At 42.9% G+C, this 24,430-nt stretch overlaps 1 protein-coding gene and 1 non-coding gene across 2 annotated transcripts; both read right to left on the reverse strand.

Moving 5' to 3' along the window:
- Nucleotides 1-1,335: 1,335 nt before the first annotated feature.
- dtx4a (deltex 4, E3 ubiquitin ligase a) lies at nt 1,336-23,027 on the reverse strand. Its single transcript, XM_078291799.1, has 12 exons — nt 22,858-23,027; nt 21,460-21,610; nt 20,409-20,590; nt 17,021-17,229; nt 14,189-14,893; nt 13,645-14,116; nt 5,659-5,720; nt 5,074-5,235; nt 4,873-4,934; nt 4,359-4,679; nt 4,181-4,270; nt 1,336-4,077 (listed from the first exon to the last, which is right to left on the reverse strand). The coding sequence occupies exons 3-12, from the start codon at nt 20,462-20,464 to the stop codon at nt 3,847-3,849; spliced, it is 2,370 nt and encodes a 789-aa protein (XP_078147925.1). The 5' UTR covers nt 20,465-20,590; nt 21,460-21,610; nt 22,858-23,027; the 3' UTR covers nt 1,336-3,846.
- On the reverse strand, nt 18,512-18,583 carry trnaa-cgc (transfer RNA alanine (anticodon CGC)). Its single transcript has one exon. It is a non-coding gene; the product is annotated as a tRNA-Ala (tRNA).
- Nucleotides 23,028-24,430: the final 1,403 nt, after the last annotated feature.

Below are 24,430 nucleotides of genomic sequence, written 5' to 3' on the forward strand. Positions count from 1 at the left end.
GTGTCTCGATGCTTGGTTGACCTCTTGAAGGTAAAAGATTCTTCAGAAAGGGAATAAATAAATGGAATAGATGGCTGTTTCACAGAAAAAATATCATCCATTGGATCTAATTTGCCCTAAAAGCCTAGATGCTGATATAAGAAATCTTATGTGCCGATGTTGAAATGCATACTTATAATACTTAACCATGGCAGCTGCCTAATATCCCATGTCTGCTCCACTGTCATGCTGAATCCCCTTGCTAGGGTCCATTATAAGTGTATTTAGTTATCTACATACCTTTTCTCATCCATTAAGGTGGACATAATCCAGACTACTAATCCAGGAGCCAGACTAATCTACAGATAAACTGGTCATGCGCTTCTCATGTCTAGAATTAGAAGTCACTAGTGTGAGTAATCTGTAAAATCGAACCATATAACAATCATATAATTGGCTTACTCAAGATTGTCGCATCTAACCAGGCAGAACGTAGGTCTCAGTTTTCCAGGAACTTTTTACATTAGTAAAAAAGCTTTCAGTTTGCCCATGTGGAAGAGAATTGCTAGGCAAAACTTATTTTTACAAACTACATTTGAAAAGACTGTGTTAATAAAGGATCTAGATTCTTGAACCGTGTATTTAGAATTGCACTTACAGAGTAAATAAAACCATTGAAGTACAAGCACAAGTAAAAATGTTGTGAATTTAAAGTGGAGCTGCACTATGTAAAATGCTTGTGTAGAAATTTTTCAGGTGAAATACCCCTCAGTTTAGTTAGGTGCAAGCATTGGTAGCACATTATTATAGGGACATATCACTTAATTTCAGTATTCAATTATCCCAATATCCAAGGATAGTTGTTCATAGTTTGTCCTGCTCATTAATCTGTAGTGCTCTATTGACAATGAATGGAAAAGCTGGAAAAAGTGGCTATGATAGGATCCAGGTGATTTTATATGGGTTATATGGGATATGGGTTCCTTGTTTTGGTTCATCAGTGTTATAGCTTCTATAAATGAATGCTTATTTTGGTATAAAAGCACAGATGTTCTTTGAGTCCACATCATTAGTCTCCAATACATTGTCAATGGAGTTTATACAACAGTTAGTTCCGGTCCAGTAATTTGATATTCAGTACAACAGCACTCCCTCTCGTGTGATATTGCTTAAATATCAGGGTTTTAACTCTTTGTGGCATTACACATTACTTAAATTCTACTTAGGTTCTAATTTTAAAAAATGCCCCCAGAGAGGGAATTCAAAAATAGCCCAAATAAACAGATAAACAGACAGCTGGCCAGCCACACACAGACACACAAGAGAAAACCGATTCTGTTTTCATTTCTCATTTTTCAATTTAATAATCCCACTGTACTTTATATGCAAGTTGCTTTTACTTTATACATATTACTACTTTCTGCGGTCATATTCTTTGTCGTCACCTTATTCATTCTTTCCATAACAATTTATACAAAGTTTTTAATCAACAGGTTTTTTTTTTTACAAAGTGGTCATGAGCCTCAAACCACTGATGGACAGTGTAGATGGACAGTCACTGGGAAATGAAGGTTTCACATAGCAAACTCAACAGTGCAATAACTGAGTAGACATGAATAAAAGGTATAGCAGAAAACACTATACTCATAAACCCAGAGGATGATGGGCCTGAACCAGCTCAAATTATTGTTGAAAAATTTTTGTCTTAAAGTGCCAGAGTCTGGGTTTGAATATTTTTTAGGATCATTTAATGATCTCGGGAACACTTGATTGGGAATCAGGGAAAATATCAACATATTTCTAGACTTATGATGGCTCTGTGGCCAAAACATTCTGGGCCTTTTTTTTAAATGTATACGAGCCATATAGATATGACATGATATACATTTTTAGTTGTACTTTGCCACTGTGTGATGTGATGGCAGGTCCGTGGGTTCAGACAACCTGATATTATTCTCAAAGTAATAAAAACTGGTACAGTGATGAACTTAAGAAAAAAAAAAAAAAAAAACTCAGTACAGCTGATATAAAATCAAAATTACAGAAAATCAAGGAGTAAACCAGAGTACAGCTCTGTTATATATTTGTACCTTAGAAAAATGTTTAATGCAAATTTGTGCACATAAAACACATACATACAGTGCATACATAGAGAATTATAAAGTATAAATGTTTTTAATGTTGGCCTACATTAGTATGTTAACACATACTGTTGTACATCTTATCTAAAGTACCTCATAATAAACAGGTCCATAATGGACCTAATGCAATCCGACTGGACCGTTTCGGCCAAAGCTGGATCCACAACAAGAGATAGTCTTTTGCACCTGCTTATGGCGAAAACAAAACGCGTGTATGACAAAAACAACAGATGACCAGACTTTGTATTGTGATTAGAACATTTGAGGCTGGTGTGTGTGTCCTACACAAAAACAGATACGAGCTGTTACACTGTACCTCACCCAGTCTAGCTTGGGACTGTTCGTTTGACTGAAGTAATCCGTTTCCATCTGAGCATCATAACAAGTAGAAAGACCACGCTCTGTGCAAATCTGAGCTCAGGCAGCAGGTCCAATCCTAGCTTTTTGTGACCTTACTCCTCCTGAGGGGCAACGGTAGGAATCCACAGTAGCTTCCTCTATCAGTCTTTCATGTCAATGCAGATACAAGAAGACAAAGAAAGCTATTAAATGCACTCATGCTCTGAGGGCAGAACAATTAGGAATGTCAATTTGTGAACCTATCACATATAAAATACTGAAAATGATTGTTAATACTGAAAGGGATTGGTAAATGGCATAAAAAGTGTCAGGCAAATACTGGCACACCAGAACAGCTTATCTTCCCTCCACATCTCTCTCTCTCTCCCTCTATCACGCCACACCAAAACAATAACGCAATCAAATACACCATATAAAATGATAAGTCAGAACGAAAATGGAAATATAAAAAAATGATATAAATGGAAACAATATCATATATCAAGTATTCATAATATACAGCAATACAATTTCAAAATCAAACCTAAAAAGGAATGTAGTTCTGGATAAGTACCACTAGAGGTCAGCAAACATCCATGCTCAGATGTCCAGTCAGTCATACACTTGAAATATTTTAAAAGCACTGTTATCTGCAATGAAAAGTTTCTTACGCTTCTGCCTGTGGACTAACAATTTTAAAAAACACTGATATTCTACTCTTTCCTTCATTTTAACCCTCCTTTCAATGTCCTTGTCCGCTATTCCACATAGCAGCAGTAGTGATAAACTGTGTTCACCAATTCAGCAAAGTTCAGAGTTAGTTACATTCTTGATATCATTTTGTTGAATTCTCACAGTATAAATGACTAACACTGAATTGTATGTGCACAGTGGTCTCAAATGTCTCACTGAATAACATTTGCAATCTTGACACCGTTACTGCATCAGGAAAAAAAACCCAAAAAAAACAACAATTATTTCCCACTTATCGAAAACTGACTCATGCAGTCATAAGAGAAATTTTAATCTCAGCAAACACTGCTGAAACTCCAGTCTCTATTTCTGTAAAATGTCTTAACATTTGCATCTTAGTTGACGAGTCCTCAAATTCTCTTTTTTTTTTTTTTTTTTTTGTTATTTGAGTTTTGTTTTCTGAAGTTGTTTTCCATCTGCTTCTTTCTGTAGTGTTAAAAGTTCTCTCTGTTCATTTTTGTCAGGTTGGATTCTTGAAAATAATTTGTTAAGCTTGTCTGTTCAGCTGTGAATCTGTTTCCAGTTGTGTCTTGGGATTGTGGGTTTTACGGACTCAAGTCTCCGGTCTTTCTCTCTCTCTTCTGGTTTCTCGTGCCTCAGACTCGGCTCTCTCTCTCTCTCCTCTGCTGTCCGCTCAGTCTCTGGGTAGGCACTCCTCCTCGGTGATCCCCTGGGCCTTCAGCTCCTCCAGGACGTTGTCCAGGTGGCCCGGGTCGGGGTAGCCGTGGCCCGTCAGGTTGGAGCCGAACTCCGTCTTGTGGTGCACCTCGTTCCAGATGACCGTGTCCGACTCGCCGGTGGTGCTGGACGTTCCCACGGAGAAAATCAGCCGGCGGTCCCACGCCACCAGCAGCAGCCTCAGAACCTGGAGGGAGACACATAATCCTGTCAGGTAATCCCCAGAAAACCAATGGGGGAAAGAAGCGTGATGAACGTTAGCCAAAGATTGGAGACGCCTTGTTCCTTACCTTGCGTCCCTTCTCGCTGTCGGGGAGGTAGCAGTGTCTGGGGAATCCGCGGGCAGTGAAGGGCTTGCCTGGGTTCGGGTGTTCTGGACCCTACGGAAGGGGGCAAAGTTCACGATCAGGACATCATCCAAACACAATACACTTCCTTTATGCCTTTATTGTTCCAGCCTGACTTTACCTGGATGCCAGGAGGGATGTTGTAAATGATGCGGATGGTTTTGCAGTCGGGGTGTCCGGGCAGCGAGTGGGGGATGACGTGGTACTCCATCTTGCCGGGGGGCTGGTTGCCGGTCTTGACCCCGTAGATGGTCTTGCAGGTGGGGCACTGCAGGCTGCCGTCCTTGTTGCCGTTGTTGTACATGGCAACGAGGCACTGCAGGTGGTACTGGTGGCCGCACTGCGCCAGGCGACCCACCGACTCCGCTCGGGAAATGCCGCCCACGCCGGGGCCCTTGTACCCGGACGGGCCGCCCAGGGCCTCCATGCAGATGGTGCAGTCCTGAGTCGGGACGGCAAATAAGATTTAGACTCATGTTTTTTTTTCAGCATTTTAACCTGCTGTTATCCCATTTTATTCAAAGAAGTTTCAATCTATTTTCAAGATCACATTTTATTTGACAAAAGTGGCAGTTCAAAATGACAGTGACTTTGGAAAAGCTTTGTCGAATCAAGAAGGTAAATTATAGACTCACTTCCTCCGGGGGGTTGCGGACCTTCTGAAGGTACCTCTTCACCACCTCTTCAGGGGTTTTGCCTAGAAGAGCAAAACAGAGAGAGAGAGAGAGAGGGAAGAAGAGAGCTGTTAATGAATGACTCATCATGCTGACCCACTTATGAGCGACTGCACAAGCACAAAGTAGATGGTGTGTTTGCATCCGGGTCCTGTACCCCACCTTTGCGGGCCTGTTTCTTGGTGGTCTTGCGGCAGCAGTGGCCCAGGCCGGGCACAGGCTTGATGTCGCTCTTGCTGACGGGCGGAGGGTGGAGCACCAGCTTGGGGGGGCGGGTCAGGCAGACCGGAAGTCCCGCCGCGCTCATCAGGATGCCTGTAATGCCTGGGCACAGCCAGCAGAGGGGGGTGTGAGACACTGAATCTGAGGTTCACCAAGTGCGTGAGTGGTTTATAAAGACACTCAGAGCTCTTTATCCAGGGAATAATCTATTCACCATATTTGGTAAGGCTGGCCAATAGATTTAGCTAAAATACCAGTTAAATGTGGGGCTTAGTGTCATTAGCATTCTTTTCTCTAGAGCTGTAAATCAGCATCTGGTAAACATAAGTTTACTAAAAGAGCTGTGAAGTAAACAAAGTAACTTGAGGTGTAACCTTACGAGTTAGAAACCTGATGTACTTATATATGTTTTGATAACAGAATTGTAAATGTATTCTACTGAAGGTGATTCTGACCCACTTGCATTCATGTTCAATCATATTGTGTTTGATGAGAATGGCTCAAGGTGTGTGTGAATATTCTCACCTGCCAGTGCAGGGTGAACAGGGCTGGATCCATTCAGGTTCTTCACCGGAACCGTTGGCACTCTGAAACAGGAAACACAGAGACACATTAACCTACAGAGCGCTGACACGCTAACAACCAACACGCTAAGAACACGCTAAGAACTGGCCTGGTCAACCCACCCCAGATTTAAGGCATTAAAATCTGATGAGTCACATGTAAACAGGAGGAATTACGCTCAGCTGGCCACGGCATATGCTCGTTTCTGGTTCACGCCATGTCAGCAGGTTAAAGAGCTTCTGCCGAGTCATGCAGAGACACAACCAGGCGTTTCTCATGGCCCGGACTAACACCTTGACATACTGTCCTATAATGCAAAATAGGATTCCACCTATATAAGGCTTAAGGCTTAGGATGCGCATGACAGCACTAGACAGTCGGCTGTAATCTTTTAAATTATTGTTAACAGGCGTGGAAGTTGTGTTTTGCTATTGACTTCTTGTAACACTGCTTTTGAAAAACCCAGGAGTAACAGTATCACTAATGATGGCCACTAGCAGAAAGCACAGATGCTCCTAAACAAGAAGAGTTTAAGCACTTAAAAATAAATGTCATAGGTTATGGGCTCCAATTTATAACCAGTTAGAAGCTTTGTCCATTGTCATATTTGATTAAAAATAATCAGCAAAGGAACAGACTCCTCCAGTCTTTCTGACCATAAAGTCAACTGAAGTTGAAAACATCAGCCTTTATTTCAGTGAAGAGTCAAACTATCCTTTACCACTGTAGTACTGTATCTCTGCCCCTTAAAGGGGAAAACACATGTACTGCTCATGATAACAGTTCATGATAAACACAGTAACTTCTTCTCACATTCTGCTATGATATGTAAAACTATCCAATCGGAGATGAATACTTACGGTCGGCCAGTTTTGATAATAGTCATCTTTCCCACTTGAAAGCAACAAAAACCACAGATACAACTTCTTAAGATCTTAATCCAGCGCCAATTTCCACGTGTCTCAGTATTTCTATTTCTTTCTCTTCCAGTCTCAGATCCTTGAATCCTTTAGTTCAGTCTAGTCTGCCAGTGTCTTCACCTGTCTCTCTCTCTCTGTCTTTGTGTCAGTAGTTGTGTGCTGGAGTCAGGTCCCCTTCCCCTCTTATAGGGCTAATCCACCTGTTTCCATCTGTTGACTAACCTCTGGTTGTAGGCCAGAGAGGCGTCACAGGGGGGATTACCTGTCAATTACCACGTCACATAACCAGGCTGCCATAAGGCTGACAGACACCGGCACATACTGCCATCACATATGTCAATACAGCACTACTGCATAGCTCTTACAATATGTTAATATAATAGAATTAAGATTATATTGATCATTTTGACTACAACTGTAATGTTTGCTTTGTGTATCATACATGGCTCTGATCAGGGAGTTAAACTGATATGGAGACTAGCAGGGGCTCCTATTGAGTCATGTGCCAGAGGATTTTACTCCAGCAGGATTTAAACCAGAGGGTGGGTGACGCAGGAGAAGGGTCTTCTGTAGCCAGAGGGAAGCAACAGGAGCAGGCTTGTTAGTGGTGGATCAGTTCACTGGAGCCATACACAGACTGACATTTAAGCCATCAACCTTGTACATCTTGAAAATTACAGATAGCTGTTACAGATGATGATAAAACTACTCCACAGCTTGTAAATTAGAATTAAATGCTTGGTGAACTGCATATTATGTGTATTTTTGAGGCAGTGAAACCCAAAACTGACTGGAAGTAATCAGACATAATTAATGAGTTTGTGCATTGCGACAGATTATTTTGCAGTTAAGCTGTTATCTGTTATAGCTTTTATTTAGAGCATAATCTTCCCAACCTTGTTCTTATGCTAATAATAACTTGAGGTTAGGTATAGGCTATGTGCTATGTTTTGGGTGTGGCTCTAAATCGCGATTGGCTAGATGTTTTGGGATGCAGCATCTGATATGAATGGTAACATATTAGCAGTAAGTGCTGCATGGTATAAGCTTGTACTAGTTACTTAATAAAATGGCTCTTGCAGTGATGACATCGAAAAACTTGATTACAGTCTGAGTCACTGTGCAGCACCTGTACTGGACAGTCTGAATACTGTGCACTGTGTTACTATGTTAGTTTACCAATGAGCGAATATAGCGTCCGAGCTATTAGCGTCCCATGTACGTTCCTTAAATGATCCACTAAGTCGTGATACGTGCTGGCTGACTGGGTCACACCTGGGGATGGTAAACAGGAGGTGGATGGGTGCCCTGGTGGCTCAGTGGGCTAAGGTGTGTACCATGTAAACGTGACCTGGGTTTGAATCTGACCAGGGACCTTTGTCGCATGTCATCCCCCTCTATTTCTCTACTTTGAACTATCTAATAAAGGTGAAAATGCCCCAAAAGTAATCTAAAAAAAAAAAAAACGGGAAGTGGCTCAGTACTCTAGTCCAATTATGCAAGCTGTTGTCATGTTGACTTCATGAATGGAAGTCAGAGAACTAGCACACTGGATATAAATAAGCTGATGTTCTCGTGCCAGGCAGCAAACGTGAGCGAAGTGATAGATGGAGGGCAGAGAAAGGGGAGGGTGGGAGAAAAGGAGAGAAAGGGTGGGAAACAGAGGAGGAGAGCGGTCTCAATTAGTCACGTTTCTTTGATCCTGGCTAATCTAGCAGCATTAGAGCAGCATCCATCTGGACCATTGGATGATGGAAACACACAAGCTGCAGCATATGGCACCACTTACACACACACACACACACTTGCACGTACAAGTTTGCACCTTGAATCTAGTCGAATAAAGAGATAAACCCTGGAAGAGAGACAAATACCTGTGCTCAGACGCAAATTAAAGAAGTGCAAGTTACTGACTGACACACTTGCAGAAAACAAACTCTTCAGAGTGAGAGGTGAAAGGGCGGCGACAGGTGTGCGGACCAAAGGCCATTCTCGTCACTGTGGTAATCTCTGACGCTGAAGACCCTCACAGTTTACACTTCACTAGTAAACCATCTGCTCCATTTCACTGCAGGTAAACTCTCACGACAACAACAAAAAGCAACTATGAGTTTGACATTCATAAAGCCCCATTTTGGCGATAAACTAATCCGATTGCTTAAGAAAATCCTTTTAAAAGATATTTGGTGGACAACTGCACTAACAATTAATGATGATAGGGTATAAATGTGGTAATACTTTTCAGCAGAGCGATTATTAACGATACCTAAATGTTGCTTACTTTAGTTGATCGCTGTGCAATTGTTTGACTGCATGCTGATACAGTAGAGCCTTGAGACAAAAACACAGACTGTTCAATATCTGAAGTATCAGTAAACGATACAATGAAACAAATTCCCGGATCAAGGTCTCTTGTGAAACAAGCAAATGAGTCCTGAAACATTCAGCCTGCTTTGCTTTTGTCACAAAACTGCTTGGCTGCAATTACACTACGAAAACTGTTCGAAAACAAGTTGCAGTCATGCACATTTGTTGTAAACTCATTTGATTGAACAGACAGTGTGTGACTGAGGTTCAGACTAATAATTCCCACTAACAGAAAAGTGAAAAAGTTGAAGATATGCTGTATTTGTGCACCAAACTTATAAATGACTCCAGATAAGCCACATAAATAAATATCTGTAGCCCTTGACAAGTTGCCAAGAGCGAAACAAACATTCATTTGAACAGACCTGGGCCAAGTGGTAGCTGCATTTTGAGACCTTGAAAAAACACAAGGAGCACTTGATTCTTATCTCTCAAGCAATATGGCCATTTTGAGGCAGTTTTTGCTTTGACTGGCAAAATAAATCAAGCGCACTTAAGTAGTTCTACTTGAAATTCTTGAAACCACATTTAAATCTAGTTTTGCCCATGTCAGGGACAAATAATGGTTTCCACCTTTTAGAAAAGTGCAGTAGCAGCATAAGCAGTGCACTAAAACAGCTTCATTACTTCACCTAATGAAGGCAATGCTTCACTCTAATGCTGTGTTACTCAGTTAGCCTCAACAACAGACCAATTCATGAGTGATACAGTACAATGGTACATGAAAAGATGATCAATGATCACCTTTAGGCAAACACACACCAATATAAACAAAAAAATATGTTTTCACAATATTTGTCTTCTTCTTGAATCTTATATAAATCTGAGCCTAATTATGTATTCTATGGATTTAAATCATAAAGCTTCAACCCTCACAAGTAAAAAGGTGGGCAGACTGAGCTTGGGTGGGTTTTCCCTTCACTGCATCACTCTTCATGTGGGTCAAGGTATGATTTCAGGATTTCAGGTAAGATGATGACAGCAGGTGCACGAAATGGGAGACTGAGCTGAGGACAAGCAGAAGGAGAGAGGAAGGGCGCAGAGAGGAGAGGAGAGGAGAGGAGCAGAGAGGATCCCAGGCTGAGGGGATCAGAGAGACTCCTGATCTGTGACGCTGGTGGTTTTACCACAGCAGCAGAAGGCGCGACCATCTGCTGGACAGGAAAGCGCTCTCACCTGGTATGTTTAAAGAATGGGCCAGTCACGCAGTTCACACATACACCTAGCAGGAAGTATAGGGATTACCGACGTGGGGATTTTGCAGGAATAATAAGCCTACAGTGTGTGGTATTAATCTGATGCTTAAAAAAAAAAAAAGCAGATGCTTCACTGCGCTCAAAGCAAAAACAGTGCACTTCACCATATAAGGCTTATCATGTAGCGAGAGAGAGAGGGTTCGCACTCAAAGAGATGACTGACACGCAGGCTGGTTCCAAAGTCTTAATGCAGAGGAGCAGATCAAGGTGCAGACGCTTCAGCCCTGGGCTTTCATCAGTCTGCTAATCTGATGCTTAGCTGCTGTTTTACAGAGGTTGCTTCCGCTAATGCGATGATTCAGAAATTGGGGGGTCCAGGCTCCGTGTTGTGTTGGCTCACTTGGAAATGGGGTCTAAATAATCCTCAGCGTGGAGCCGGGTGTCAACATTTGATCACGCAGCGCAAACAGCTTAGTCCATGCAGACCCGCTGTAAAACACCGACGAAGTGACTGCATGTATCTGAAAGACCTGAGGCGCATTTGACATTCCTCTCATCTTTTTTTTTTACATTTTGTTGTTACATTTGAGGCAATGCAACTGCTTGACAAGTTAAATCTAGAGCATCCCGGGTTTTCTGAAATGTTTGAACATCTATTTCAGTGAGACTTAATGATTGTGTGGGGAAAACTTTATAAACAGGAGAGCTATAAATGGAATCTGATGAAATCTGGATGCTGAAATCTGTAACATGCTCACAGCTCGGCTCCACAAACAGCATAAACTGCAAATGTATAAATCTGCTGTTTCACGGGAAATAATGATCATTAAAAAAAAAAAAAAAACAGATAGCAATGTAGACAGTAGACTTCTTGCTCCAGAAGTCTACTGTGAAACATCAGTGGGTCTTTTCAGAGATGCATAATGCTGCTTACAAGCCTTACTGAGCAGCACCCTCTGGCCATGAGACCTGGACACTGCGACGTCTCCTCACCTTTCTCATTAACTCTTTGACTGATACTGACAACTGTCAATACTGACAATCGCTCTGTGTCATATGCATTCATTCAGAGAGTGCCGTAAGTCCTTCGTTCCTAAACACTGCCTTCATCAAGCTCGTTCTAGTATTCAGATGGAAAATTCACACTTCCATATCCAAGCTCTTGCCCATTTAAAAACGTTTTAATAGGTGGCAGTGTCTCTGCGGTGACTAGTCTAGGTTGTGTTTTACATGCAATCTAAGAGAAGTCTTCATAACCTTTATTTACATTTTTATAAACATGCTTGACAGATATTAGCATTTTAATTTCCTGCTTACACGACTCCTAAAACTTTCGCCGAGTCAGACACTTCTGCTGCCTTCTTGGCTAAAATTGAATATTGGGCAAGGATAGGACTGGTTAGAATAACCTATTCCCTAAGGACCAGCGACAGAACCTCACACAAGCCGATTTTTTTTTTTATAATCTCCCATCAATATGCTGTTTCTGTCTTCAACCCACTTCAACCCAATCCACAGTGAATGAGACCTGTCACTCTTTCATTAGCACTGTTGTGGACTGTTGGACTAAGGTTTGTGCAGCCTGACCTGATAAATCCCCAAGAAAAAAAACACATACACACACACACACACACACACACACACACACACACACACACACACGTAAACACTCACGCAAGTATAAACATCCATGCCCATGTGCACCGCAAGTCTGCGTCTCTGTCTCAGCATTGTTCCGCAAATGGGAACCAGGACTCAGCCTGGCCCACAATGGTTGCTGCGGTAACCAACCCAGTGCTCACACACACACACATACACACACATACACACAAACAAACAATTGGGGGGTTTTGGGCCTCCAGGAATGAGAAAAGTCTGGGAACAGGGTGTGTGTGTGCATGTGTGTGTGTGTGTGTGTGTGTGTTGGGGAGTGTATTGAAGTACTAATGAAGGGGAACTTATGTGTAGTTTATTCTAACCCCACTTCACCCTACCCCCATCACTAACTAGGTGCGTGAAAAATGTCTGTAACACTTGTGAGAGCCTGGCCTGTTTGATATGAATGCCCTGTATTGTTTCTCCATGGAAATGAACGGCCCGATGGACTTTGTCACAAAGATTAAAGGCTCACGAATGCTAATGAGTGTTGATGTCAGATATTCTGCGACGACGATGTAGGGCATGTAGCCGCACAGGCGAGGGGCTTCAAACAAACGGGAAATTCATGTCTAACCTGATTTTCTTACACGTCCTGTTTAGTTGGTCTCATCACCATCTTCCCTTGTGAGGATGAACAGTTCCATATATTAATAAGGGAGGTGATCTGCGTGAAAGTTAAATTCTATGAAACTATCAAACACTTCACTTAAATTCACCTAATAAAGCAACTAGGTCTAAAACTGGTTGGGATTTGTGACACTTCAATCGTAACAAAAGAAGTCATGAAGTAGATGTGAACCATGTGACAATAATCTACATTCAAAACGATTAAAGTACTAAAGGAGTGTGTGTGTGCGAGTGAGCTGTGGCACTATGGAACAGCTGTGATGAATTACTATGTGCAGCTAGTGAAAAATGTCGCTTATAACATCTGACTTCAAAGACAAGTCAATATAAATCAGAGAAATGTGTCTTTGAATATAATTTAAATCCACCAGATTCTACGTATTTACACTTGAGAAAACACCTCTCTTCAGCTAGTGCTGTCTGTAAAAAAAGAAATATTATCCACACGTGTTGGAATACAGGCTTTGTTTTGCCTGCATAGGTGAGAAGAATGTCTGACACTTGTTTTCCGTATTTTGTTATTTATGTAACTTGTATGCCTTACAACCAGTGAACACCACGCCCTTTGTTTTGGTGACGGGCACATCACACCTATCATGCACACCTCTGCCTGTCCATTCAGCTGTGTGGAGGGAGAGCCTATTCTTGGAACTACACCCATTTTCTGCAATTGCCCAATTCACACATCTTGTAGACTGAAAAAAATGAAGCTGAACTGAGAAAACAATTTTGTTTTCTTCTGACAGGTAACTTCTAACAGGTAACTAAACCCCAAACCCAAATCTGTGTAAAGCCTGACATCTAATGGTAAAAAGAATGCTACTGACATTGCCATCTGCTATTGGTTGATCTGATGCCAGGTGATGTCACCTTCTATACAGTACAACAGGTGGTGACATCACCTGGCACCAAAGATCAACCAATAGCAGATGGCAATGTCAGTAACATACTTTTTACCATTAGATCTGGAGGTCAGGCTTTACACGGATTTGGGTTTGGGATTAAGTTAGTTTTTCAATATGCCTATTTTATAATGCATTCACTTAGTTTTCAGAGATTGCCTGAGATTTTCTTGGACCATGGAACTACTTGGACTGCACCAGAATCTAATATCAGAGAAAAGCAAACTGCTCCTGAACCCAGATGCTAATGTACAGCTATAGTGATTGGCTACTCACCCAGAGGCGATAAGGGCCCGCGACTGAGCCATGGCAATGCGCTGTAGGGCGGGCCGGCTCAGTCCCGCCAGGCTGGCGCGGGGCGGCAGAGGGGCGGCGCACGCAGCAGCACCGGGCGAAGACACCGGGCCCAAGACCCGTGCAGAAGGCGAGGGCGTGCAGGTGGAGGCGGCCGTGGAGATGAGAGGAGGGCCCGGAGCGGGTGCCGTCGAGGAAACCGCAGAAGAAGCAGAGAGGGAGGAAGAGGCGGAGGGGTGAGGGGGGGAGGTGGCGGCAGTGGAGGGTGTGGTGGAGGGGGGAGGAGGAGGCGGCGGAGGAGGCGGGAGAGGTGGAGGAGGGGGCCGGGTGGAGGAGAGGGAGAGGGCGGCGGTGGCCGAGCCAAGGAGGGAGAGAGAGTGGGCGAAGCCTCCTCCTCCCCCAAGGCCAGCGCTACCAACACCACTGCCACCGACAACACCCACACCCCCCATACCTCCCATACCCCCCATACCCCCCATACCCCCCATTCCCCCCATACCCCCCATTCCCCCCATACCCCCCATACCACCCACACCCATACCACCTGTAGCCCCGACTATGGACGTCCTGTGAGGGGAAAGCGACCGTGTCAGGGATGGCGGTCGAGGGAGGGTCAGTGAGTAAGACCCTCCTTGAATTGGGTAACCCCCCATTTTGGGACTGGGCGGCTTGTTCTGGGGCGGCCTCCGCCCCAGGGTGTGAGCAGTCGACATGGCGCCCGCTTTGACGCTCAGCACCAGCATACACTGCTGGCAGGCGCACGGCTGTCCCAGAGAGGTGATGGCTGAAGCGGGAAGCGCCCCGCTGGGGTAGGCGCTCCCGTTGCCGGTCCCGCTGCCGCTCATCCCGATCCCCATGCCCACTCCGGACACGCCCACCCCCAGCAGTCCTCCGGGGCCCGGCATGGACGCGGGGCCCCAGGCGTGGTGGGATTTGGGCAGGGGCCCGGACACCAGCGGGTAAGCCAGGTCAGAGCGGCGCTGGATGCGTCGGCAGCGCTGCGTCTGCCCGTTGATTTGGGTCATGCTTTGGAAGTCAATGAGGTAGCAGAAACCCAGCGGCGCCAGGTCCAGCCAGGGCTGCTGACGGTCCCGTGCCGCCTGGATGGCGATGCCCACCTCGGTGTCGTAGGCCGTCCAACTCCCAGCGTCGTTCTCCCACTCCCACAACCAGCCCTGACCTGGTGCTGAAGTGGGGTCGTAGAAGCTACGTCGCACCGGTCGAAGGGTACCTGGGGCACAGGGGCAGGCGTCACCACAGACACAAAAGATGCACATTATGAACATATTACCCCAGTGTAATAACATGTTACAAATACAGTAATATCACTTTTAGATTTATCCTGTGAGCAGCACACCAGAGAGGCATATTGTCAACCTCATTCAGATTTTTTGACATTGTATATAGCTTGAACCATATAATCAGCCTCCTTCTACAGCTCAACCGAGTCTATATATTATTATATATTAACAACTGAACTGAACTATATTCATGAAGCTTTGTGATGACAACTAGGTGAAAGAGGAGATAAATATTTGTTGGACAACATGGCTGCAGTAATATTTGCTGTGGACAAGTAGATTACAACCCTAACAAATTCAACATGTCTGTGTGTGTTCGCTACGAATTTGGGCAAACAGGCAAACAGGTTGCCCCTGGTAACAGCACACGGTGTTCTGAATTCTGATTGGCTGTCGGCCTTGATCCGACCCAAAGCCGGCTGTGTTTGCTTTCCCAGGGTGTCCAGAGAAACTCTACAGAGTCTTCATAAAGCCTTTGCCATACCAAATCCTGTGTTTGGAACACAAAGTGCTGCAAAGATTCCTCTAAAATGAATGAGCTGGATCTCAAAGTGAGGAATGAAGCCTTTTTTGGGATCATGAATCAGTTTTGCCAATTTTAGCTTTTCAACTTGAGATTTTTATTCCTCCCACCCCACATGTACATTTCACTAGCTCAGGTACAATATCATCTTTCTCTTTCATATAATCAGCAGCAACAGTCCTGACTAACAGGGGGCATCTATCTAATTGTCCAGACAGTGGAAGCAGTGTTTGGCATCTCCGCTTGAGACAGCAAAACATCAAAATTAGTCATTTACACAACATTGTCTAATAAATTCTATATGACCCAAATATCTGCAATTCAGACACAGACATGTCTCTCTATTGTAGAAATATTAACCCCATTAAGGATAATTCTCTCAAAGTTCACTGTAAAAGCGTTGAATCCAATAATGCAATGTTACAGTACATGAAGTAGGACAAAACTTAATGCAAAACATCTTTCTGGCCCTCTGCAAAAGATTCTCAGATAAAAAACAATACGGAACAAAAAGAGTTTTATACATGACGCAACTTATAACAGCTAACAGAAGCCATTACAGAAAAGCTCTATTTAATTGCTTTACTTCGTAAGAGGTACAGTATAGATGTTTAACAATGCTCTGAAAACAACAGGGTAATTCATTCATCAAATCTGCACCCATCAACCCCATTTTATCAATGACCTCAGACTTCTGAAATTCAGCTCTCTTCCTCCTCTCTCTCTCTCTCTCTCCCTCTCTCATATTTAGATTGGGGCACCCTGCCCCCCTGTTTCTCACCCTTGCAGCCTTTGCTGGGTTTGGAAGGCAAACTGCACAAAGGCTTTTGTCAGCCAAAGCTGAGAGAGAAGGGCAACATTGGAGTCTTTGCCAAAGTTAGACGTCTGATAATCCCCCTCTTTGTTTTGTGGCGCCCTGCTTCCCTCTCCTCCTTGTTGTTGTTATTAATAATGTTAAGTTGATGTGAATGCATTATGCCACAGCCATCTTGCTGGTTAGATGTAAGGCTTTGGCATATAAAACAGTAGAGTATATTCCTTATAGTATATCCTTATCTTTATTGATCATGGTGTTGGCATTCAAACTCGAGGGGCATAATATTCACTGACACACACACACACACACACACACGGTCTTTCCTTAGTGACTCACCACTCAGTACTGACACACTTCAATACCACTGATGTACAGTAACCACACATGCTGAAATGCCTCCCACCTCTCGGAGAATGGATTTGGGGATTATGAAGTGCACATTTTCCCCTCACATCCAATCAATTATTTACATTTAAAAAAACAGCAGTATGTATAGAATGTAAACCCTGCAAAAAAATACATCTCTGGGCCACTGTGCAGCAAAATACCCCCCGAAACAGCATCAACTTTTGGAGCAGAATCAAAACAAGGCCTCGGAAAGATAAAGTCGACCTGCCTTGCACATGAGAAATAAAAAAAGGGCCTACACCTCGGGCCCGGCTACACATCCAGCCCACACCGCTACACCCTGTGCCGGTGTCGTGTCAGGATCCCTACCTGTGTCTTGTCGGAACTGGTGCATGGAATGCAGGTCGATGATGTAGGGCGAGAGGCGAGAGTCCACCTGGCCGAGGACAACGCTACCACTCCGCGGGTCGCTCCGGATGACTGCCTCGATGTGATGGGAGACAGCCGGGCTGTAGGGCCGCCAGCGTCCGTGCTCGTTCAGCCATTCCCATACCACTACGGCGGATGCTAGTAACATCCTACTCCTGCAAAAGGCAAAGAAAAAAACAATACCGAGGCGTAAATGCAAGCAATGCAAGGCGGGTTGGGGTGGAGGGTGGAGGTGGAGGGGAGGGGGGGTTGGTCATTTAAAGATACCCTGCTGCTCCGCCGTGCATCCCCGGGCACAGCGGCGCTGCATCCATCTTGGACAGTTTGCGAGCCAGATGTGTCTCCTATCTAGTCTGGAGATATATATTTTTTAATGACAGACACTGTACCTTCCATGTTTATGTCTCGGAGACGCGGCAAATCTGTCCGTCCTTTTATCATCTCACACACACACACAGCGAGGAGACACAAGCGGGTATTTCAGGGCGCAAAAACCTTGCAGGTTCGTTGCATTTTTACTCCCTATGCAGATAAGTGACGTCTACTGAAATCATTTCTCCGGCACAATCAAGTTAGGGTGAGAGAAAGAGAGAGGGAGAGAGAGAGAGAGAGAGGGAGAGAAAATGCATTTTGGATGCTTATGGTGGTGCGGCACTCGTGAAGTAGGTTACTGTGACAGACTCGCTTTGATCGTGCAAACGCTTGTATCTCCCCTCGCGTTTCAGTGTTTTTACCTAATCGTTACAATGTAGCTACACTGGCTCGCGCCGGGCTCTCGTGACCGGCACAGAGGATGAGCTTTCTCGAGAGCAAATAACTGAAATATTTACCAATGTAGGGGTAAGACCGCCTCCAGTGTCTCCAATCAAAGCCAAACCACTGTTTAGTAGGACAGTTTGCTTAAGCGATAATCCATATCTCTCTCTGTGAGAATGTCTTCGGTCTTGAGGAAAAAAATCCAGGGATTCGTGTTACATAATTGCTTTGATAATGTATTATTGCGGGTTTGTTTGCTCTATTTTGGCCAAGACACAGGTATCAGGTTCACCCATGATGCCTCGGTCGAGTGGCTTGTTCACAGCACCACCCGGAGAGATGGAGACACCACTGGAAATAATTTGGTCGGCCTTCCTCCGGCGGAAAAAAAATGTGTTTGACATTTGCGTGCGTGTGGGGACTAGCATGCACACTCCCACGCCCCGAAAACCCCCAGCATCCAATCAGATTCAAGCTATTCTTCCTCCTCACTGAGTGTTTGGCCAATCACGAATAGCTTTCATCTGGCATTCTTTGTCCGTTTTATTACAGCATCAAATGTGAGCAGCGATGCATTTGGACAGATTTATGTTCACTTCATACACCTTCTTACTTCATGATGGTATCGTATGGTATCGTTCATCCACACAGCAGAAGAACAGGAGTCAAAAGATGTGGAGATGCCGGGGATTGAACCCGGGACCTCATACATGCGAAGCATGCGCTCTACCACTGAGCTACATCCCCATTGGTCACCACCCAAGCAAATACACTTTATATAGACTGTAACCAGTCTGTATTAACACCAATAGTTGATGTTAGTTGTTGACACATATTGTAGCTACAAATTAAAACGCCCCAAATTGAAACAATAGACTCAACCTAGCATACAAAAGTATTGCTGATGAAAACAATAATGCGTTTATTAAACAGGGAAGTAGGCCACACTAACGAACAATCACTATAATATTCCTATCATGGAATTCCTATAGGGACTTGTGTGTCTGCGGTAGACTACTCACCAGAGTTTATAGTGGCCTCATTGTAATTAATGGTAACCTACTTTTCGTCTCCCATGGTATCACTATCATAATATTCCTAGACCTACATATAGAGCTTATAGTTTTGCTGTGATATTTATACAGTAAATTTAGTACAGGATTACTATAGATGGTTTTCATGAGGGCCGTAGCCCCATTTTTTATTCCCCACTCAGGCCCCATAAAATGTCACTGTATCAAAAATGCATCTCCCACTTATTACAGTATTTTCACCATAAGCATGAAGAGCAATTTAGCAAAGCATTCTATCAATGGCTGCGATTTCAAGTAAAATTGGAAGCAAATTTTGAAGCAATGTATAGAAATAGGCTTATTAAACAGTATAGTCTGTCTATAAATCTGTTTTTTAGACTGACAAGCAGAGGTGTGACCAAGTCAATTTTGCTCAAGTCCCAAATCAGTCTCAAATCTAAATCTAGATTACCAAGTCAAGTCCAAGTCAAGTCCATGTCACTAATGTCAAGTCTCAAGTCTAAATGTAGAACACCAAGACAAGTCAGAACAAATCAAGAGTCCAGTATCAGTTTAATATCTTAAAGAAAACTAAATATCTAGGACTTTTCAATGCAACATTGTTTTAATAGGATAAAAACGTGTTTCAACTTCAATAAATTCAATCATTCCATACAAATAAAAAAAAAACAGTATTTAAATTCAGTTTTCTGATGGAACAAATCTCATCACTTTCAATCCAAGTCATTTACACAAACACAAGATCTTTTGTCAAGACTAGAAACCTTTTCAAGTCAGCAAAGTCCCAAGTCAAAGTCAAGTCCCAAGTCACCAGAACCCAAGTCAAGTCAAGTCCCAAGTCTTCTCTTCATGCATCAAGTCAAGTCAAGTTGCAAGCAATTAAAATCATGTTGAGACATTACAAAAAAGTCAAAGTTCTTAACTGATTAAGCCACTCAGTTTTGCATTATAGAAAGTAAATTATTATAAACTACATTCACATAGTTCAGTTTACTACATGTCTGTTTCAGTGACCAATCAGCCACCAGCACTATCCTGATGTCTCAATGGATTTCCCTTGATTTTTTAAACGTCCTCTGGTTCTGCTCTCACAGCGCCGTCACATCATTGTCCTTGTCCTTTTCCTCAGACCAGATGGCACTTCCAGAGAACTGCTGCAGGTCGATCAACAAGCCAGCACCCCCGCTTACTTCTCCCCCCTCTCTACCTTTTCCATCCTCCACGTTCTCCCCCTTTCCCTCCCTTTTCCCCTCTGCCTCTCCCTGCGCCTCGGGCCCATCCGTCAGCCTGACTCGCTCCCTCAGGTCTTCCCCCTCCAGACTCGAGTAATCATCCGAAGAGTCGTCTCCTTTTCCCTCCGCCTCAGCACCCCCTTCGTCATCATCCTCCTCCTCGCTTCCACACCCCTGGCTGCCCTCCTCCACCTCTCCCTCCTCGTCCCGGAAGTCTTGCATCTCCTCTCCGTCCTCCTCGGTGTCACTGCGAGGCCACAGGCGGATCCCGAGGCGGGTCCCCAGGGCCGTGGCTGCACCCCTCACCTGGTCCCTGACCCCCCCCTCCTTATACACCATGCGGCGGACAGTGAATTCTCCATTGGTCTCCTTGTTCAGCTTCTTGTACAAGAAGATCAGCAGCAGAACTAGTAAGATGAGGCAGGCAGAGAGGATCAGCACGGTCTGAAGGGCTGTGGTTTCATCTTTGACATTTGCGTCAGCCATGCCTAGAGTGGAGAGAGAGAAACGGGTTGCTCTTTGACTTTGGAGTCAGCATGGTCACCAAATAAATCACGAATAATTAATTTCTACAAAATAGCAAAGAAATAAAAAATTCTATTGAAAAATTCCCTCTGTTTCGTGGCACTTTTCATGATTTTGATTAATGTTCAGCTCCTTGACTGGAATCAGTCCCGGGTCAAAAAGTATTTGCAAATACTTTTAATGATTTAAGAGTGGAGGCAGAAGTGGGCAACAACCAAAACAGACTTGATTGGAGCGCTTAACCAAAAACACTGAACTTTAGAGGAAGAAAGTAGCACATCCAAACATAAAAATAGTAGTATGGCAGAGTTCTCACTTTTCACTTGAATTTATTGGCACACATACACAATAATGCTGACGCGTTTCGGCCTATACAGCCTTCATCAGAGCATATAACGTGTCAGCATTACTGTATGTGCACCAATAAATTCAAGTGAAAAGTAAGTACTCTGCTATACTACTTTTATTTTTGGATGTGTTACTTTTTTCCTCTAAACTTTTAATGTTTGTTTCAGCCTACATTGGTGCCAAATGGGCGGGGTTTGTAATGTGTGTAAGAAAGTTTATATAATCACAGGAAAGCATTTGAAAGTCAATTTAACATATTTCTCTGTAGTATATTTCTATTACTGTACCGATTTACCTGGCACCATCTAAACCCCTATATATACTCTAAAAAGACATTTTTACAGCTACCACAGTATTTGACCCAGGTCTGAATCCACCACCATTTATTTCCAAGGGTTAGTCAGAACATGAGAAATGCCCTCAGTCTTATCAAGCTGTAAATCTCTCATTATTGGGTCAGATTAGAGTTAGAAATGTACTTTACCTTCTCAAGAAATTCACTGCAGAGCGGAAAAATCCTAATGGCTTGGCCTCACACTTATAGGCTTAATTCTGCCCCAGAAATCCTGTTTCTTTCAAAGTATTTGCAATGCTTTCATCAGGAGGAGATCCATTGGTAAATGTACATTCAGCATCTGAAAAGAAACTTCTCATTAGTAAAGGAAATTAGTTAAGTAAATGAAAGTGCTGCAGCTAGCTTGATGGGGACGTAACGTATATTCATTGTACAGCATTCTGGTTGCCTTTAGATGGTTTAACATGGTAACAAATGACAAACACACCTTTTATCATAATATCTGGGTGAAAATACAACAAGAGTGCAATAAAAGATTATCTGTTCAAGTCAGCTGTACACTGTTTTTGCCAATAGTATTTAATAGTTTGATTGGTGTGTGTTTCACTCACTCCAGGTTGAGCCTTTTATCTAGAAATGCCAGTAACTATGCTCTAAAAACTCTGCCCAGCTATAGTATAGTATCATATTTCATCATCATGGAAGCTGCCATATGTTCAGAAAACATCAGACTTTTGTTTGGTATTGAAATCTAATCCTTGTAATTTAGTCCTGAACTTTCAAATTTGTCACAACCTAAAAAGACTCACAGAAGCTGACACAACTGTAAAAGAGAAGGCAGCATGGCTGCTGGCTGACATGTAACCACAGGCTTATAATTGTCTTGTACACTAGAGATGTAACAGGAAGAGTCTGCATCGCCTTGATTCTGTTCGTCTAGAAACTGTGTGTGGTGTGACTGAGTGACAGGAAGCCAGCAGACGCTGCTGGTTTCCTGTCGACATGATAATTAGACAGCATCAGTCAGCCAGCCATGGCAAGAAACTGCTTAGTTTAGTTGGTTTCTAGGGCTAAGCTTAGACATGCATTAGACCTGGATAGTGTTAAAAAAAACTTTTTAGTTAGGAAGTAGGTGCAACTTAAAAAAATTGTCATATGACTTACCTTCACATACACCTCAGTTTTTAAGTTGCTCATGCTTCCTAACTAAAAATTGAGGTGTATGTGAAGGTAATTGACTTACTGTAATTTAGAATAAGTGATAAATTCATCTTGCCTTTGCCTGCAATACTGTCATTATAATATCATGTCACAAGCACAGAGGTTTAAGTAAATAATTAAAGTATTTAAACAGAGAGCGATATTAAGATCATGTGTGTATGACGAACTATAATTGTACGGAAGAAGGGCGGGAGATGAGGTGGGCGAGATGGAGAAAACATAAACTTGAGGCATTTACATTAAGATGAAATTAGAAAGACAGCTAAATGTTATTCTGTATGCAGCACAGCAAAAAAGTTAAGAAATTATTGATAAAAAATACTATGAATAGTATATGAGAAAGGAAGTAAAAGTGACAAAACTTACCCAATTTGTTGGTAGAAGAGAGGATTTGTTATGCACACAGGAAACACAAAGAGTGGCAGAAGACTGCTTGTATCAGTGAGGTTAACTTCTTGACAGAGTGTGTAAATGTGTGTGTTTGTGTGTGAGAGAGAGAGAGCGAGAGAGAGGGAGAGAGAGGGAGAGAGAGGTGATGATGCATAAAATATGGTAAAGAATGCAGCCAAGACAGAGCGCTTGGAGGTAGGTGGGGTAAAGCACAGATTAGTCAATCGTCAACTCATCGAGAGGGGTGTGGTGGAAACAAACACAGATAAGAAAAAGTGCATCTATAAATATAAAAAGAGGAAGATGCATTTCTTTCAAAAATTTTCTGTAAAGATAACTTTTGATAACGATTTCAATCTGCAGCAGAGGTGCAGGTTGCAGAGTGCAACAAATCTGTTGATGGGAAGTTAGTAAAGCTGTTTTTTGGGGCTTTTACCAACAACCTTCATATAATTCACTGATTGGAATACACCTACCAGAAATTTACTGAATATATTAATTTCCTTTGCATGGTTGTAAAATACATTTCAACCCATACAGTTAAGTCAGTCATTGAAGAAGAGTTGTTGCTAACACTTCAAGTCCACAAAGTGCAGCAGAGTGACATAATGCGGCTTTGGGTGAAAACCTTGCATCTCCCAAATTTTAACTTCTCAGGAATCAAGAAAAAAACAGACTTATTTCCATACTGAAAGTAATGCGGGTTTGAAATTATACAGAAATGAAAGTGGATCTGAAAGTGTTATATGTGCCTGAGTGCCATAAACCAAACCATAGACAACAATGCAATCCTTCCATGTAAGTGAAAATATGAAAATGATTATATACTGGAGTTGTAAGATTTTCACCTGGCAACAGCAGTGATCAAGTTCAAAAGCAACACATTACTTATGAACATGAAACAAGTTGGCCACATCCTGTTATTCACGTCAGTGGGCAGCCACAGCCCCAGCACCCAACATAGAAACCTGTACAGTAAATCCTAACAGCAAACTTTACTTAGTTACCAAGTCAACGATCTGAACAGGATTTTTTGAAGTGCAATCTTACTGACTTTATCTTTTTACCTATCACAAAGCCGCATATCTAGGGACAATAACCACAGTGCACAAAGAGTGCAAGTGTTACACTGAAATTGCATTTGTTTGCCATATTAAGATCAAAGGAATCACTCAGGGCTTGCCTTTCTGCATTTTGAAGTGTTGCAGCCTGAATTCAAAATAGATTAAACTGAGATTTACTGTCAACAATCTACACAAAATGCCCCATAAAGACAAAGTGAAAACAAGATTTCAGATTTGTTTTTTTTTGTGTGCAAATTTATTGAAAATGAAATATAGAAATATCTAATTTTATTCAACCCTCTGGGTAAATACTTTGTAGAATTGCTTTTGGCTGTGATATCTTGGATACATTTGTATCACCTTGGCATAACTTTTGGGGATTTTCTCCCATTCCTCTTTGCAGATTTGCTCAAGCTCGGTCGGGTTGGATGGATATCAATGGATCTTCAATGGGATTCACGTCTGGGGTTTGGCTGGGCCACTCA

This window comes from Centroberyx gerrardi, chromosome 23 (assembly GCF_048128805.1).
Source record: "Centroberyx gerrardi isolate f3 chromosome 23, fCenGer3.hap1.cur.20231027, whole genome shotgun sequence".
NCBI lineage: Eukaryota > Metazoa > Chordata > Actinopteri > Beryciformes > Berycidae > Centroberyx > Centroberyx gerrardi.

What these genes read in the sequence shown, in the direction of transcription:
- dtx4a (XM_078291799.1), bottom strand. Translation starts at nt 20,464, where the DNA reads ATGGAGAATTCACTGTCCGCCGCATGGTGTATAAGGAGGGGGGGGTCA. An exon ending in ACATCCCTCCTGGCATCCAG is followed by an intron (nt 4,271 to 4,358) that starts GTAAAGTCAGGC and finishes CCCCTTCCGTAG; the next exon opens with GGTCCAGAACACCCGAACCC. An exon ending in ACAGCGAGAAGGGACGCAAG is followed by an intron (nt 4,078 to 4,180) that starts GTAAGGAACAAG and finishes GTCTCCCTCCAG; the next exon opens with GTTCTGAGGCTGCTGCTGGT.